Source organism: Myotis yumanensis, unplaced genomic scaffold, assembly GCF_028538775.1.
Source record: "Myotis yumanensis isolate MYYU_CA2020_CCGP unplaced genomic scaffold, mMyoYum1.0.hap1 SCAF_10, whole genome shotgun sequence".
NCBI lineage: Eukaryota > Metazoa > Chordata > Mammalia > Chiroptera > Vespertilionidae > Myotis > Myotis yumanensis.
In genome coordinates this window covers 4,161,860-4,176,659 of record NW_027223761.1, presented here as the reverse complement: position 1 = coordinate 4,176,659, position 14,800 = coordinate 4,161,860, and the positions used below count along the sequence as shown (strand labels likewise).

Here is a 14,800-nt window from a genome sequence, read left to right as displayed (position 1 = left end):
CCCGGGTTCAATTCCGGTCCAGGACACATGCCCGGGTTGCAGGCTCGATCCCCAGTGAGGGGCGTGCAGAAGGCAGCCAATCAATGATTCTCTCTCATCACTGATGTTTTTCTCTCTCTTTCCCTCTCCCTTCCTCTCTGGAATCAATAAAAATATATTTTAAAAAATAAAATGAAATTCATGACAGCAGTTGCATTGTTTTACATTCTCGTAGATCTCTTTAATGTCTGGATTAATGAAAGAGAACCAACTTCTCACATCTGCTTCTGCATTCAATGTGTTTCAAAATGTTGTTTTGGTTCAAAGATATGAAGAAAATCTCACTTCACACAGACCTGTAGTTGGAAAATGGAGTTTAACAGCCATTCAGATACTGCAGATTTTCTTTTTTTGATATTAGACCAAAACCCATTAAGTGGTCTTTTTTGTTTTATCCTCACCCGACAATTTTTTTTTTTTTTTTATTTCAGAGAGAAAGGAAGGGAGAGAGAAACAATGATAGGTCGCCTCCTGTAGGCGCCCCACCTAGAAATTGAACCTGAAACCCAGGTATGAGCCCGGACCATGATTTGAACCCCCAAACATTTTGGTGTACAAGATGACGCTTTGACGAAGCCAGCCATCCCGCCGGGGCAGCAAGTGGTAGTTTTTAAAGGCTAGTTGCAATGTACAATCTGAAATTTTATCAGTGAACCTTTTGTGTACTTTTACATTAAATCCACTGGTCATCTTGCGCTCTGAATGGCTCTTTTATCCACTGGCAATTTGGAAAATATTCCTTCGTTGACTCATGCAGAATTTCCAAATATTGGCATTTCATGCAACATCAAAAGACCATATTCCATTAATTTTACCACTGATTTCATTTGAAAAGTCTTTGACAAATACAAATTTTCCAAAATTCTGATTTTCACTTGAAAACGCGAATTGTATCACTGGCAATGGTGACAGACTCACTTTGTTCAATTTCAAGAAAATGCATTTCATGAAATACTCAAGTCTGAATAACTGTAGTTGTCCATCAGTTGTTCTTTCAAGTAAAAATGATGACCCACGCAGCTGGTTGAGTTCCAACACACAAGTACATTTGCTCAAGCCAGTCATTGTACTACGGTGCACAGCGGCAGTGCTCCGAGGAGACTGCGTTTCTCGCTCAGAATATTAAAGAAACCTTTGCTAGAGGATTGAGATTTCATCAAAATTAATAATGTTCAGTGCTTTATCCAGGACATTAAGTGAAAATGGCTTTTTTTAAAAAACCACAAGTGTGTAGCAGGAACAAAGTCCATGACTCCGACTGCCAGGAGTTTGATGTCACTGCCTGGGCATGTTATGTGCCAGCAGTCTTCTCTGCCATGGCCGCTGCGCCCACAGAGCAAATGGAAATGAAGTTGTTCCGGGAGAAACAATCAGAATCAAAAAAATTATTCAGCCCTGGGCATATTTATCACCACTTGTGTCTGTTGCTGACCATTCGTATAAAAGTGTTTTTTGGCCCTGACCAGTTTGGCTCAGTGGATAGAGCATCAGCCTGCGGACTGAAGGGTCCCAGGTTCGGTTCCAGTCAAGGGCATGTACCTTGGTTGCGGGCACATCCCCAGTAGGGAGTGTGTAGGAGGCAGCTGATCGATGTTTCTAGCTCTCTATCCCTCTCTGTAAAAAAATCAATATATATATTTTTTAAAAGTGTTTTTTGAAGTGTAGTTGATGCTGATACAAGGTAAGCCATGTCTATACAGGTGCTCATTTGTAAGATGAAAGTTAAATTCTGTAAACAAAATATTAACTCAATCTTCATGTTTGCAGCTAAATCTTTAATTTGAGCAGTCACAGTCATAGATGAAACGGCACTGCCCTGAATTTTGCTAACTTTTCATCCAGTAGGCACCCAGGAATGTCAGCTGTTCAAGACTTCATTGGTCTCTTAGCTACTGGGTGCAGTATCCCAGCCAAAGCAATGTGAGAACCTATCCTAAGAGGCTTCAGTGACTTTTTCATTTCTAGGTTGAAAAGCTGGAACAAGTTTTGGCTTTGAAAGAACTCATGGTGTGTACAGTTAAAATATTCAATTCCTTTTTCTCTAAACTCTGACTGATGGGTCTTGAACTGGCACTATAATACTACACAAAAAAGTGCTGTTGCGTAAGGCACAATAAGATACATTAGTATCTATAAAGCTGAGAAGAAGAAAACTTTTACTGTTTTAATTATTATTTTGCATTTCTTAGTTTTGCCCCATCTCTTTGGAGTCATTCCTCCCTTTCACTTGTTTATACATCCATTTCAGTAAATAATAGACATTGCAGCTATGTGTTGAGAAAGCAAGTCTTCTAATCTCCCTTTTTTTTTTTTTAAAGGAGTGAATTTTTATATATATATATATATATATATTTTATTGATTTTTCACAGAGAGGAAGGGAGAGGGACAGAGAGCTAGAAACATCGATGAGAGAGAAACATCCATCAGCTGCCTCCTGCACACTCCCCACTGGGGATGTGCCCGCAACCAAGGTACGTGCCCTTGACCAGAATCGAACCTGGGACCCCTGAGTCCGCAGGCCAACGCTCTATCCACTGAGCCAAACCAGTTAGGGCTAATCTCCCTTTTTTAAGCCAACAATCCATCCTTAAATATAAGAGAAATATTATAAACTTTCTTCTAGAATTAAGCACTAAAATAACTTGAAAATAAAATTTTAAAAAATTACAAGTTTCCCCAAAAGTGAGTTGTACTTACTTCTGTTGTGTTTTCTCAAAGATGCTGGGAAAATACTGGGATTTCAAAATAATGATTTATTGAACAACTAGAGACCCAATGCATGAAATTCGTACAAGAGTGGGCCTTCCGCCCTAACCAGTTTGGCTCAGTGGATAGAGCGTCAGCCTGCGGACTGAAGGGTCCCAGGTTTGATTCCGGTCAAGGGCATGTACCTTGGTTGCGGGCATATCCCCAGTAAGGGGTGTGCAGGAGGCAGCTGATTGATCTTTCTAACTCTCTATCCCTCTCCCCTCCTCTCTGTAAAAAATCAATAAAATATATTTTTTAAAAAAAAGAGTGGGCCTTCCTTCCCCTGGTCGCCGGCACCGGCTTCCCTCTGCCCGCCGGCAGGCACCCGGGACCCGGGTTTCCCTCACAGCCCTGGCTTTATCCGGAAGGACAGAAGGATGGAAGGACGTCCGGAAGGATGTCCAGCCTAATTAGCATATTACACTTTTATTATTATAGATTATTATAGATAATGAGATTTACAGAGATTATAGCAGACACAAGTAAAGAAAGTTAGTAAGAGCACAGAAGTACTGAGAACAAACTGAGATCATCACTGAAAACTTCCATATTTATACCTTAAAGCATTACCTTAAAAATTCTAGAAAACAAGAATACAGAAACACATGTTTCATTAGCCAAGAGTGATGACGTCAACGCACATCATTCCGCCTCTGGAAACGCCACTGTATACTGGTGAGAGAGTAAGAGTGAAACAAATTGCAAAGACTGCATTGTAATAATGAAAATAAATTGCTTAAATTAATCCTCACCTGAAGATATTTTTTTCCAATAATTTTTAGAAGAGTGGAAGGGAGAAGCGGGAGGGAGAGAGAAATGTGAGAGAGACACATAAATTTGCCTCCCACACACACCCTGACTGGGGCCAGGGATCGAACCTGCAACCCAGGTACCTGCCCGCACCTTCACCGGGAATCGAACCTGTGACCCTTAGGTCCACAGGCAGATGCTCTAACCACTGAGCAAACAAGAATGTCAGCTGTTCAAGACTTCATTGGTCTCTTAGCTCTTAGCCGAGGCTGTGCTACCAAAATTAACAAGTGCTTCCTCAGATTTCTCCCAAGACAGGGTCTAGATTGTGGCATTCCTAATAGGCCAGAGGAAGCAGCTTAGACCCCGTCACCAGGGAAACTGGGATGCCGTCCCTAATAAGTTGTCAGGTTGCCAAGCCTGGCTTTACTGAGGTAGGTGGCTCCAGAGACATAAAAAGAAAATGTTTCTAAAGCAGTGAATCCTTAACTTTACAGAAATCAGAGGAATAGGAGAGTGAAAGGACTGGGTGGTGCTGGGATTCTATACATCAAGGAGATCTCAGACTATCAAAATTCCTCTCCTGAGCCATGCCACAAAAGAGCACAGACACAGGTAAGGCAGAGTGGGACGTGGAGATGAAAACCTGAGACGGACGGTGATAATGAAGGAACGGAGTTCAAAGAAACCAAACAGGAAAAAAAAAAAAAAGGGAAGTGAGACAAGTCAGCAAAGGGTCAAAAGGAAGAGGAAAATACAGTGAAAGAAATACTCCCTGATGAGCTCTGAGGCGACGCTGTTGCCTTCCTCCCTGGCCACAGCTGCCATGTGAAAAAACTAAGCAACCTACTTGCTGTTCTGACGCGGCATTCAGGCTCTAGAAGAGCAAGATATGAAGACAAACAAGGAACTGAGACCAAAACCTCAGCCCCAGATTCAAAGTCCACAAATTCACAGGAACAGCTGAGAAATGGCTGTGACCTTCCAGGCATCACAAAGGGGAGGCTTTCTGCTCACATCGGGGAGCCAACAGAGGTACAAGAACCTGCCTTTGAGGCCCCTCTGCCAGTGAAAAAGGAACCTCAAATCATTAGCTGCTAAGGTCCCACTTGGTCTTCAAGAGAAACAGGGTAAATACTGCTCCCGAAGAAAGGACCATGACGAGAGGAATCCCTGCACTTGGTGGCACTTCCTCTAACACTCAGAAAAGCCCGCGCTCTGGTGACTTTGGATTTGGCTTTCCAGCCACTGATGAGGCTGCACATTCGCCACCACCACCACCAGTCACAATACAGAAATATGGCAGGCAGATGGTAGTGGGGTTTTTCCTTTAATCAATAAAATGGCCTAATATTGATACTTGAAAATAAATGAACTTTAAAAAAAAGTGCTCTTAAAAGAACATTAAAAAAGGAATATAAACCTTTCCAATAGCATTGGATTTCTTTTAGATAGCTGATTAATAATAATAATAATAATAATAATTAATTAATTAATTAAAAACAAACAGAAATACTATAAAAAGCACCTTTGGGACCCAAATGGCTAGAAGAGGCCAAATTCTTTTTTTCCTTTTTTGTTATTTTTTTATTATTATTTCTCTCTTTTCTTTTTTTCTATCCCTCTGGCTATAACCTTGGGGCCAGAAGGGTATGTAAAAAGTCACCTTAGGCCAAATTCTTTCAATCAATTGCAGAGAAATTCCAAGGGACCGGACCTAAAGTTGTGTGGTACTCAGAGAAAATCTACTGAGTTGCTCATTTAAACAGTGATGATGATTACATCCTGCCAAGATCTATTCTAAGTGCTTTATACTCATTAACTCTTTTAATAGCCACAACAACTACACCTAAAAGATAGGTACTATTATTATTCCTTTTTTGCAGAGGAGCAAGCAGGCCTAGAGCAATTAAGTAAGCCCAAGGTCACAGTAGGGGCTAACCCAAGATTCCAATGCAGGGAATCAAGCTGCAGAGCCTGCCCTGACCACAACAAAACCACTCACTGAAGCCTCACCGTGCTGGGCCCTCCTTTCTCTCTGCCATCAGCTCAACTCAACCGGAAGCTATGCTGGACTGAGAGGGCCCACCGTGACCGGAGAACCAGTGATTCAAACTCTTGTGGGCAAAACAAAGCAACAAGCACCAGTGCTTCCAACACCACCTGCGCAAACAGTGGAAGGAAGGTGGGGAAGTGACAGGGGAGGGGAAGGCCAGCCAAACCCCGAGTCTGAAGAAGATGGTGGGAAAAGGGGGCCACCCTCCAAACAGGATTATCAGCAACCCAAACACACACCTCAGCAAAATGCTGCTTGCGGGCAGCAATGAGTAGACAGATCATCGCAGAGGCCACAGGAGCAGCCTGCCCTCAAGGGCCAGGGCACAGGCTGGAGCTGTTTGCAGGTGCCTCACTCATTCATTCTCAAACTTTCAGACTCGGCGGCTTCTGCTTAGTGAGAGATGGAAAACCTGCCACGTTAGCAGCACTGATGGTCACAGGAGCCTCAGAATCCTGCTATGCCCTTTTCCTTCTGCTGTTCAAGAAGTGCCAACATGTGACTGGTGGCTCCCACCTTCCCACAGGTACCTTCCCAAATGGTTCCCCTCCGCTGAGGTACCTGCTGCCAACGACCAAAAACGGTTCTCCCTTTTCCTCCCCCACAGGCCCGGACAGGCAGTCCACTGCACTGAGGCAAGAGGTCTGGGGTCTCATTGGATTGAGCAGCCAGATCACGACCGCCAGGAGTTAAGAGTCCACACTTCCTTCCAGATCAACAAATGGGGAGCCAATCACAGAGCCAGTCCCTCCCTCCTGGCCAGGCTGAGGGCCCTTTGCCAAGCTGTGAATTGCCAAGGGGCCCACGAGAAAAGGAGCTGTACCTTTGAGCTTCCCGTGACAACACTGCCTGGAGGTGGATGGGTGCAGAGAAAGCCCGCTCACATGGAGTCTCAACTCAGAGACCACTCAGTGTTAGGGGAGAGGGTGTTCACAGCTCACGCCTCAATGAGCAGAGCCCCAGAGGAGACAGACCTGCGTATTGCCAACTTCCCAAAGAACACAGAGGAAAATAGGCCGAGGCTGCCCCAAACCAGCCTGACTGGTTCCACAGCAAAGCCTCTGGTCTGCTCTGCCTTCCTATGTGAAAAAGAAAAAGATGGCTTGGAGCCAGCCATTGAACACACTCACCCCTCCTCATCTCCTCTCCCCACCCCCACTGTCCCACAGGATCCATCTAGCCACCAATATCCGTGTCCATTTCACCCTCTCGCCTACCAAACCTTGTGATTACATAGCTTTTAAGTCTAAAATTAATTATTTGATTCAGAAAAAGAAATACATGGAATAGGGGGAAATGAGTAGCAACCCAAAGACGGACATCTGTGGAAAGAATTCCCTACAGGGACCAAGAAACTTCAAACACTATAGACAAAAACAGACAATTCAGATGAAGCGATCTAACCTATTTATCCTCCAAAAGGAGGAGCAGGTCTAGTGGGCGAGAGAAGGATCTGGAATCCCTCCTCCTCTGAGAGAGAGCTGGAAACCAAGAGCCAGATTCTCTCTTGGTGGTTCAGAATCAGATGTGCCTCTCAAAGTCTGAAAGACAGCAATTACATCCAAGGAGTGCGGTGGGGAGTGAGTGACACTCTGCTCAGCGCTGGAACTCCCTGGGTTGACACGGGGACAGAGGGCCTCTTCCCATGCCAGAAGTGGGAAACGGTGGTTTCCTCCCCCACAAGGATTGTAAAGGCTGACTCTTCCCTTTGCTGAGACAGAGGAGAAAATGCACAGATAACACTTCAGTGACTCACTCGTGTTTGATGAAGGCTGGGAGAAAGCCTGGAGAATCCAAGCTTCAAGTGCAAAATGTACAAATGCTGGAATCTCCCACTGAGAGAAGAAAGCTCAGCCACCTAACTGGTTTGTCATTTTGCTGAACTTCCACGCAAGGAGGAAGGGCCATGTTTAAACTCCACCCACCCTGTCCACATCCCTCTCAATTTATATTTTGACAGGAAAGTGACAAACCGGGCAGCACCACCACAGCGAACAGAAAATGAAACCCTTTCCACAGCTCCTCTCAACGCAGAGGACTGGTGCCGTCTACAGCTGAACGGGGCAGAGAGCGGAGGGACTGCCTCACCAGGCGGTCTCAGGGAAGGAAGGACAGCCACCCTCCTCGCCCTTTCCATTTGCTGAGGTTACTGCATCCCAGTCCGCTAATGGGCTTCCAAGAGCTGCGAGGGGGAGTCCATTTAGTAGAGACACAATCATCAGGCCAAAGGTGGCGCCCAGCCCCCATCCTGCTTGTCGATAATGGGCCACAAAGTCTGAAGCTTGGCTGCACTCTAGGCATAAAATATTCATTCCAGACGACTAATATATATATGTAGGAAGTCATGGAAGCTCCTGGGGGGGAGAAACGCCAGCCAGGTGGCTAAGTGCTCAATGAGAGAGTTCATGAAGGCCTGGTTAGTCCTGGTCAAATGCCTACTGAGCATTAGGCTGTTCAGTCCACAGGGAAAGCATCTAGTCTGAGCAGCTTTTGATTCTCAAGAGATCTAACCAGGCAAATCTCTCAGGCAAACAGATTCTCAGTCTCTTCCTACCTCAGAGGCATCAACTCTACTTAAGACATTTACCCTGAAAAAAATCGTGGGCCCAATCTTTGGTCGCCATTGGAAAGATTCAGTATCCCTCTGCAAACCTGATTTTAAGCAGGACAAGGTGCAATGATTGCCTTCTATCCATCTGCTTAGCTACTTCCCAAAATCCACAGGTCACAGAGAAATTATGAGAACTTACTAGTAGTTACCTTTACTGGGTTCAAAGGTTACGGCATGGCAATTCTATGAACTCCAGGGGCTCCAAAGCCTTTGCTCTAAGAACTCCTGATTTCTAGGGCCAACCAGAAAATGAGAATCTATGGTCTGACATTTACCCACATCCCTGACTCAAAAGCAGCACATTAGAGTCCGTGGCCAGAGTCACAGAGCAGAGGTCAGAGCCAGCACGCGGAGCGCGGTGCTGCACAACTCGCAGGGCACGCCGTGAAACGGGGTCTAACTGAGCTCGCTACGAGGTGACACTAGACCAGGGGTGGGCAAACTTTTTGACTCGAGGGCCACAATGGGTTCTTAAACTGGACCGGAGGGCCGGAACAAAAGCATGGATGGAGTGTTTGTGTGAACTAATATAAATTCAAAGTAAACATCATTACATAAAAGGGTACAGTCTTTTTTTTTTCAGTTTTATTCATTTCAAACGGGCCGGATCCGGCCCGCGGGCCGTAGTTTGCCCACGGCTGCACTAGAACCAATTACTCACTGAAACATTCTGCCAGAACCAACCCTGGGATCCAAGGGATGTGTGTGTTTGAAGTGGCTCCGTTGGTCTTTCCGGGATCCTATGTTAGATTTGCTTTCTTCACCCAGACTTCCCAACTCCTCTTCCCAGAACTGAGAGAATGAACAATGTCCCTCCCTCCCTAGAAGAATGACAGTATCACCTGCCCTTGCCCCCTGCAGCAGAAGTGGGGAGGGGGGTAGTGAAAGGCTCCGTAGGCCAGAGGGGGAGCAGGCCTGAAGCCATGCAGCCCTTCCACAGGTGGAACAGAAAGCTCTAGGCGGCCGCAGGTGAACTCTGGAAGTTGGACCCCTCTCCACACTGGCTACTGCTGCTGCTGCTGGCTGGGAAGACAGTCATCTTGCTGATTGCTTTCACCACTGCCAAGCCTTCAGGCCAGAGGAGCCATTTGGAAAAGTGAACAGAAAGCTCAGCTCACAGACTAAGAATCCCCCAAACTACCAGCCCAGGTCACAACGCTCCTGCAAAAGGAAGAAGAGTCTATGGCTGTGAAAAAGCACATCCGAAATCAGGTGTCACAACAACCCTGCTAAGGACAGGGCTTGACTTTCTTTTATCTCCTACTTTCACTATTAGAAGCAGCCTTGACAGCAAACAGACAACCTTCCTACAACGCAAGGTTTGTTTTTCTGCTTTAACATCTTCTCTGTGTGTGTGTGTTTACGTGTGTTTAATTCAGATGTGATCAAAGAGCTCCTGGAAACATCAGCCACATGTTTTAAAGACAGGGAGAGGGAGAGCAAGAGACTGGAACTTGAGGACAACCAGTGGAGTCTGTTTACCTATTTCCTGGTGAAGCCAGTTTAAATCATTTAAATCTAAATAAGGTGATAGAGGACCTTTGGGGAGAAGAAATCAGCCCAACCAAATGCCTTGCTTTTTGCTTTTTGCCTCCTAGCATTCGGCTTATTGCCGCGCCTGCGCTCCTCCCATGGCTACTTTAGCTAGAACTCAACAGGACCAGAAGAGCTTCCTTGCTCTCCCCGCGTGGCACGAATTCTTCTAAAGGAGCCCAATGCTTCCAACACCTCTGGTCTTGTGACCAAGGGAGCTGCGACATGTCTTCTTTCTTGTTTAAAAAAATACAGGTGTATCCAAGGTTTTCCAAAGTCTGTGCTTTTAATTGGATGAGACTTAATCTCGAGTTAATAGTAAGACTGGCTACCATAGCAGAAGCTATAAAGTGGTTCGGGAGAACCTAAGGCCATAAAGAATGGGAACGGGATGAGTGACTGGTAATGTGGAACAGAATGACAATGTGTGCGGCCACTGCTCTGGACAAGGTTATCAAAGAGCAGCTCACATTCCCAAACGGTGCACTGATTACTGCTATCATAAAACCAATGCGAGTTCCTACTATGCGCTCAGCATGTACGGAGGAGGAGAATTAACACACACATCAGGAGAAAAAGACCATGGCAAGGATACATTTACGTTTTGTAAATAGCACAAAGAAACCACACTGAGGCAGCAGGTGCTCCATGTTGCAGGACACAATGCCCCCCACAGCCTCCCTGAGCGCAGCACTCCATCGCCACTCCCCGAATGCCTGCGGGTGCCAGTCAGGCCCTTGGCCTCCTCCTACCAGCTCATAATCAGCAGCCTGGGAAAGTTCTCCGGTTAAGCAGGGTTTACCTGCTAAACCAAAGATTGAGATAGGAAAAGGAATGGAAGAGGCAACTCCAAGAGGGCCTAGAAAAAGTGGTTCCCACAGGACAGAAAGAGCAGGCCAGCGACGGAGACTGTGACAAGCAGACCACACTCCTGCTTCCAAAGACCTCCGTCCCAGGCAGAACCAGCTGCCACACCAGCGATGGAATGGAAGTCATCCACCCCCCTCTCTCCACCTCAGTCATAAAAAGGTCAACCACTGCACAGGAAAACTCAGTCCAGACCTCTTCCTGAGCGCCTGGCTGCCCGGGTGACAGGGAGTGAGGGGGTAACAAGAGAAAAATGTAGGAAGGATGAAAAGAGGGAATATTTTTCGGAGAAAGATGTTAACATGCAAGAGAATATAGCAAGGGTGCCAATGGGCTAAAGGGAAAGAAGGGAACAAGAGGAAAACATAAAAAATGGAATGAGGCAAAAGGATGCAAAAAGCACTGCGGCCCCAGGGGACAAAGCCCCGAAAAAAGAAGGCGGGACAGGCAGGGAACACTCCACAGAGCAGTCAGCAAGGGACACTAGAGACGGGGAAAGAGAGGGGAGGGGTGGAAAGCGGCCGCTCTCAGCTTGGAGGTGAGATGACACAGAAAAGCTAAGGCCTGGGTGATAAACCACATCAGTGACTGTCAGGACAACGGGGTGAGAGGAGCTCAAGAAACTCGGTGCAAAATGCCTGCAGGGGAAGCTACAGTGACTAGTCAATAGGAAGGGAGAGGACAGGAGCGTATGTGGGAAAAGAAATATGTGCAGGCAGGAGACTAATATGGAGATGGAAGGCAATCCTGATTTAGAGGGGGTGAGAGCAGAGACACGGGAAGGCAACAAGCAAGGAGAAAGACACCATGAAAAGTGACAGATGCAGGAGGGAAGCGGCAGGCAGGCATCACGGTCTGTGTTGCATGTGAGAGAGAAAGGCCAGGGCAGTGATGAAGCAAGGCGGGGAAAAGAGCTGAGCAACAGGTTGTGTTCCCGGGGTGGGCTGAAATAGCAGCCTCTTTCCCCGGCCAGGGAGAGGCCAAGAAGGCAGGCAAAGCACTCGCAGTGAGAAACGGGGGGGCCTAGCGATTTAAAAGCCAAACCCCAGGGGAAGAGAGCATGAGGGATCCAAAGACTGAAGGGAGCGAGGACTGGAACCCCAAAGACAACCTGTGGGAAAAGTATGCGCATGACAGCTGTAGGGGAAACTCGGAAGCAACACATGCGAGCGCGAGGCAGGCACCGGGGAGCTGCTGGAGAAAAGAAGGGAAAGTGATGAGCAAAGAGTAGGCGAACGATTTGGAAAGGTGATGAGGGTGGAGCTGGTGGGTTGCAAGCAAGAGGGAGAGCACGATTTGGAGCAGGAAGAAGCAGGGTAAAAAAACAAAACAAAACTGGGGAACTGGAAGGGGGAAGGGGGCTGAGAACACATTCCGGGGCAAGGACCCTGAGGGGGACAACCGGGGGCTGGGAGGACCGGTGCGGGCGGAGGGGAAACCAGGCTAGAGAGGCAGAGGAAGAGGGGGACCACGACCTGGAGCAAATCGCGGGGTGCTACCCGCTGAGCAGAGGGTGGCTGCTGCAAGCGTGGGTGGAGGAAGACCAGAAGGGCCCCTGAGAAAAAAGGGAAGAGAAGAGGAAGCTGGGGAGGTAACACGGAAGAGCGCAGGAGGGCGGCGAGGGGGCAAGGGGGCAAGGGGGGTCAGCAGAAAGACAAGTGTGCAGCCTGCAGCCCGGAGGAGGTGGGTCCCAGAACAGGACTCGGAGGGGGATGTGCGGGGCCCAAAGACAGATGACAGGGCAGCTGGAGCTTGCAGGCTGGCAGCCGGGGCATGAGGAGAGCAGAGGAGGGAGAAGGCTCTGCAAGGTGCAGGGGCCCAGCCGAGAATGCCGGCAGCCCTCGGAGCTCCTTACCTGCTCCGTGTCCCTCTCGTTCAGCGTGGGTAGGGGGGTCCGGGCGCTGGACATGGCGCCGGTATCTCAGGGGAGGGAACCGAGAAGCTTGAAGGGAGGGAAGGGAAGGCGCGGAGCCCGGCCGGGCGGGGCTTCTCACAGCAGAGGCACCCGCCGCATGGGCCCCGGCCGGGGGTGCGGGGAGGCCGGGCAGCCGTTCACGCCAGCCCGGGGATGCGCCGCTCGGGCTAGGCCGCGCCGGCTCCGAGCGGCTCCGGACCGCACCCCCCCGACCCCCGGCTGGGCTGTGCCGCCTTTCGGCCGGGCCGCGCCGCTCCGCCTACTCTCTGCCGCAGCAGTCGGCCGCCCGCCTCGCTCCTCCCCTGCCCTCAGCGGCACTGCTCCGCGCCCGGCACACAGGCAGCCGCCGCCGGACCTGCTGCTCCCAACATGGCCGCCGCCACCGCCGGCCCTCGGCTCTTTCCGCCGGCAGCAGCCGGAAACATCCGAAGCGGCCTGGAACGGGAGGGCGGCTTGCCTCCTTCTCCCGGCCGCCGACTACGGGTGAATTCCGGAAATACCGAAGAAGGCAACCCCCGGGGACGCGCGCGCCTCCTCGATCCCAAAGACCGAGCTTCGGCTCTGTTTTCGGAAATCCACGAAGCGACTCCAGGTGCTCTGGCCACGCCCACAGGCCTTCCCCCGCCCACTTCAGCCGGCTCTCGGCAGTTTCCGGAAACACCCGAAGCCGTCCCGCGTGCGGAGACCTGGCCACGCCCCGGCCACGCCCCGGCCACGCCCCCGTCCCGCCCCGCAGCCGACGGCAGCGGCCGTCGGCCATTTCCGGCAACACCCGAGGCCCGGCGAGCCCCGGGTCATTCCCTCGGGTGGCACCGAGTCTAACTCTTCGCTTCTTTCCGTCAGTTTTCGGGTATTTTCAAACCTTGAACGGGGAGCGTGGAACTCCTGTGCGTGCTATTATTTGACTAAATAGGAAATAAGGCTGTGAGGCGTCCCTGCGATTCTAAAGCAACTTCCCATCCGCGTGCCCGTTTGTTGTGGGTGAGCTCGTAAAATCCATCTCTTCCCAACCTATCAATATGTCGATCAGCTGTCAAATACAGCATTATTCCATTACCTGTCTACCTACCCTTTGTCACCTACCATCTTCTGTCGTGGCTTCTCGTCAGGGTCCCTGACAAGCACCGGGTCTGCGTCCTTGGCTCCCGGCTGTGAAAGGCTGCAGAGGTCGCCCCAGCCCCGCAGGCCAGCCCCAACTCCGCGGAGTGAAAATGCTGTGTGATCTTGGAAAAGTCACATACTGTGTCTGAGTTTAGCCTCCTCGACGTCCCTCTATTGAAAGAATCACATTCTAAATAACATCTTTGAATTCCAGTTACCTTCCCCCCCAAAAAAAGTCTTTAAATTGTTCAAAATAGCACAAAACCTCACACTATAGTCTTATACCTATAGTCCAGCTACCTTTTCATTTATTTTTAAAGTACTAGTTATTTTTTAAGCATATTTTTTTACTGATTTCAGAGAGGAAGGGAGAGGAAGAGAGAGATAGAAACATCAACGATGAATCATTGATCATTGATTGTCTGCCTCCTGCACGCCCCCTGCTGGGATCAAGCAGGAAACCCAGGCATGCGCCTTGACCAGGAATCAAACTGCGACCTCCTGGTTCATAGATCGATGCTCAACCAGAGCCACACCACTGGGCGCCAGTTACCTTCTTAAGTATTCCTGCAAAGCAAGATAAGAAAGACATTCTCACCTTAATTCACATTTCAGTTCTAAGACAACGAAACTCAAGGAAAAGAAAATAGAACCTGGTTGAAAGTGAGAATTCTGCTGGATGGTGCAAAGAATGGGTCACCGGAGAAGTCCCTTTCCTTCCTGGGACTCATTTTCCCCATCAATAAAGCGAGGTCAGCCCTGGCCGGTTTGGCTCAGTGGATGGAGCGTTGGCCTGAAGACTGAAGAGTCCCAGGTTCAGTTCCGGTCAAGGGCATGTACTTTGGTTGCGGGCACATCCCCATTAGGAGGTGTGCAGGAGGCAGCTGATGGATGTTTCTCTCTCATGGATGTTTCTGACTCTCTATCCCTCTCCCTTCCTCTCTGTAAAAAATCAATAAAATATATTTTAAAAAATAAAATAAAATAAAAAAATAAAGCGAGGTCATTGGAATTCATGGACTCTGAGGCCCCGCTCACCTTTGGAGAGCCCCTGACTCTAACAGGAAGTCTGTGTGGCAACCCGGGCCCACCCTTCCCTTTCCCCTAGATCAGTGGTTCTCAACCTTCCTTATGCTGCGACCCTTTAATACAGTTCCTCATGTTGTTGTGACCCAACCA

The 14,800-nt window shown here is 48.8% G+C and overlaps 1 protein-coding gene across 9 annotated transcripts in view; it reads right to left on the bottom strand.

Annotated features, from left to right (window-relative positions):
* The window catches only part of MARK2 (microtubule affinity regulating kinase 2), a 56,696-nt gene extending 43,593 nt beyond the window's left edge, over positions 1 to 13,103 (bottom strand). For 5 of the 9 annotated variants that reach the window (XM_070427342.1, XM_070427345.1, XM_070427339.1 and 2 more), the window contains exon 1: positions 12,461 to 13,101. In XM_070427342.1, coding sequence (XP_070283443.1) covers positions 12,461 to 12,514 — 54 coding nt within the window. In that variant the 5' untranslated portion in view covers positions 12,515 to 13,101. Of the gene's footprint in view, positions 1 to 12,460 lie in introns of all 9 variants that reach the window. The other 4 variants (XM_070427338.1, XM_070427340.1, XM_070427348.1 and 1 more) reach the window with 3 other exon arrangements.
* Between the last annotated feature and the right edge of the window lie 1,697 nt (positions 13,104 to 14,800).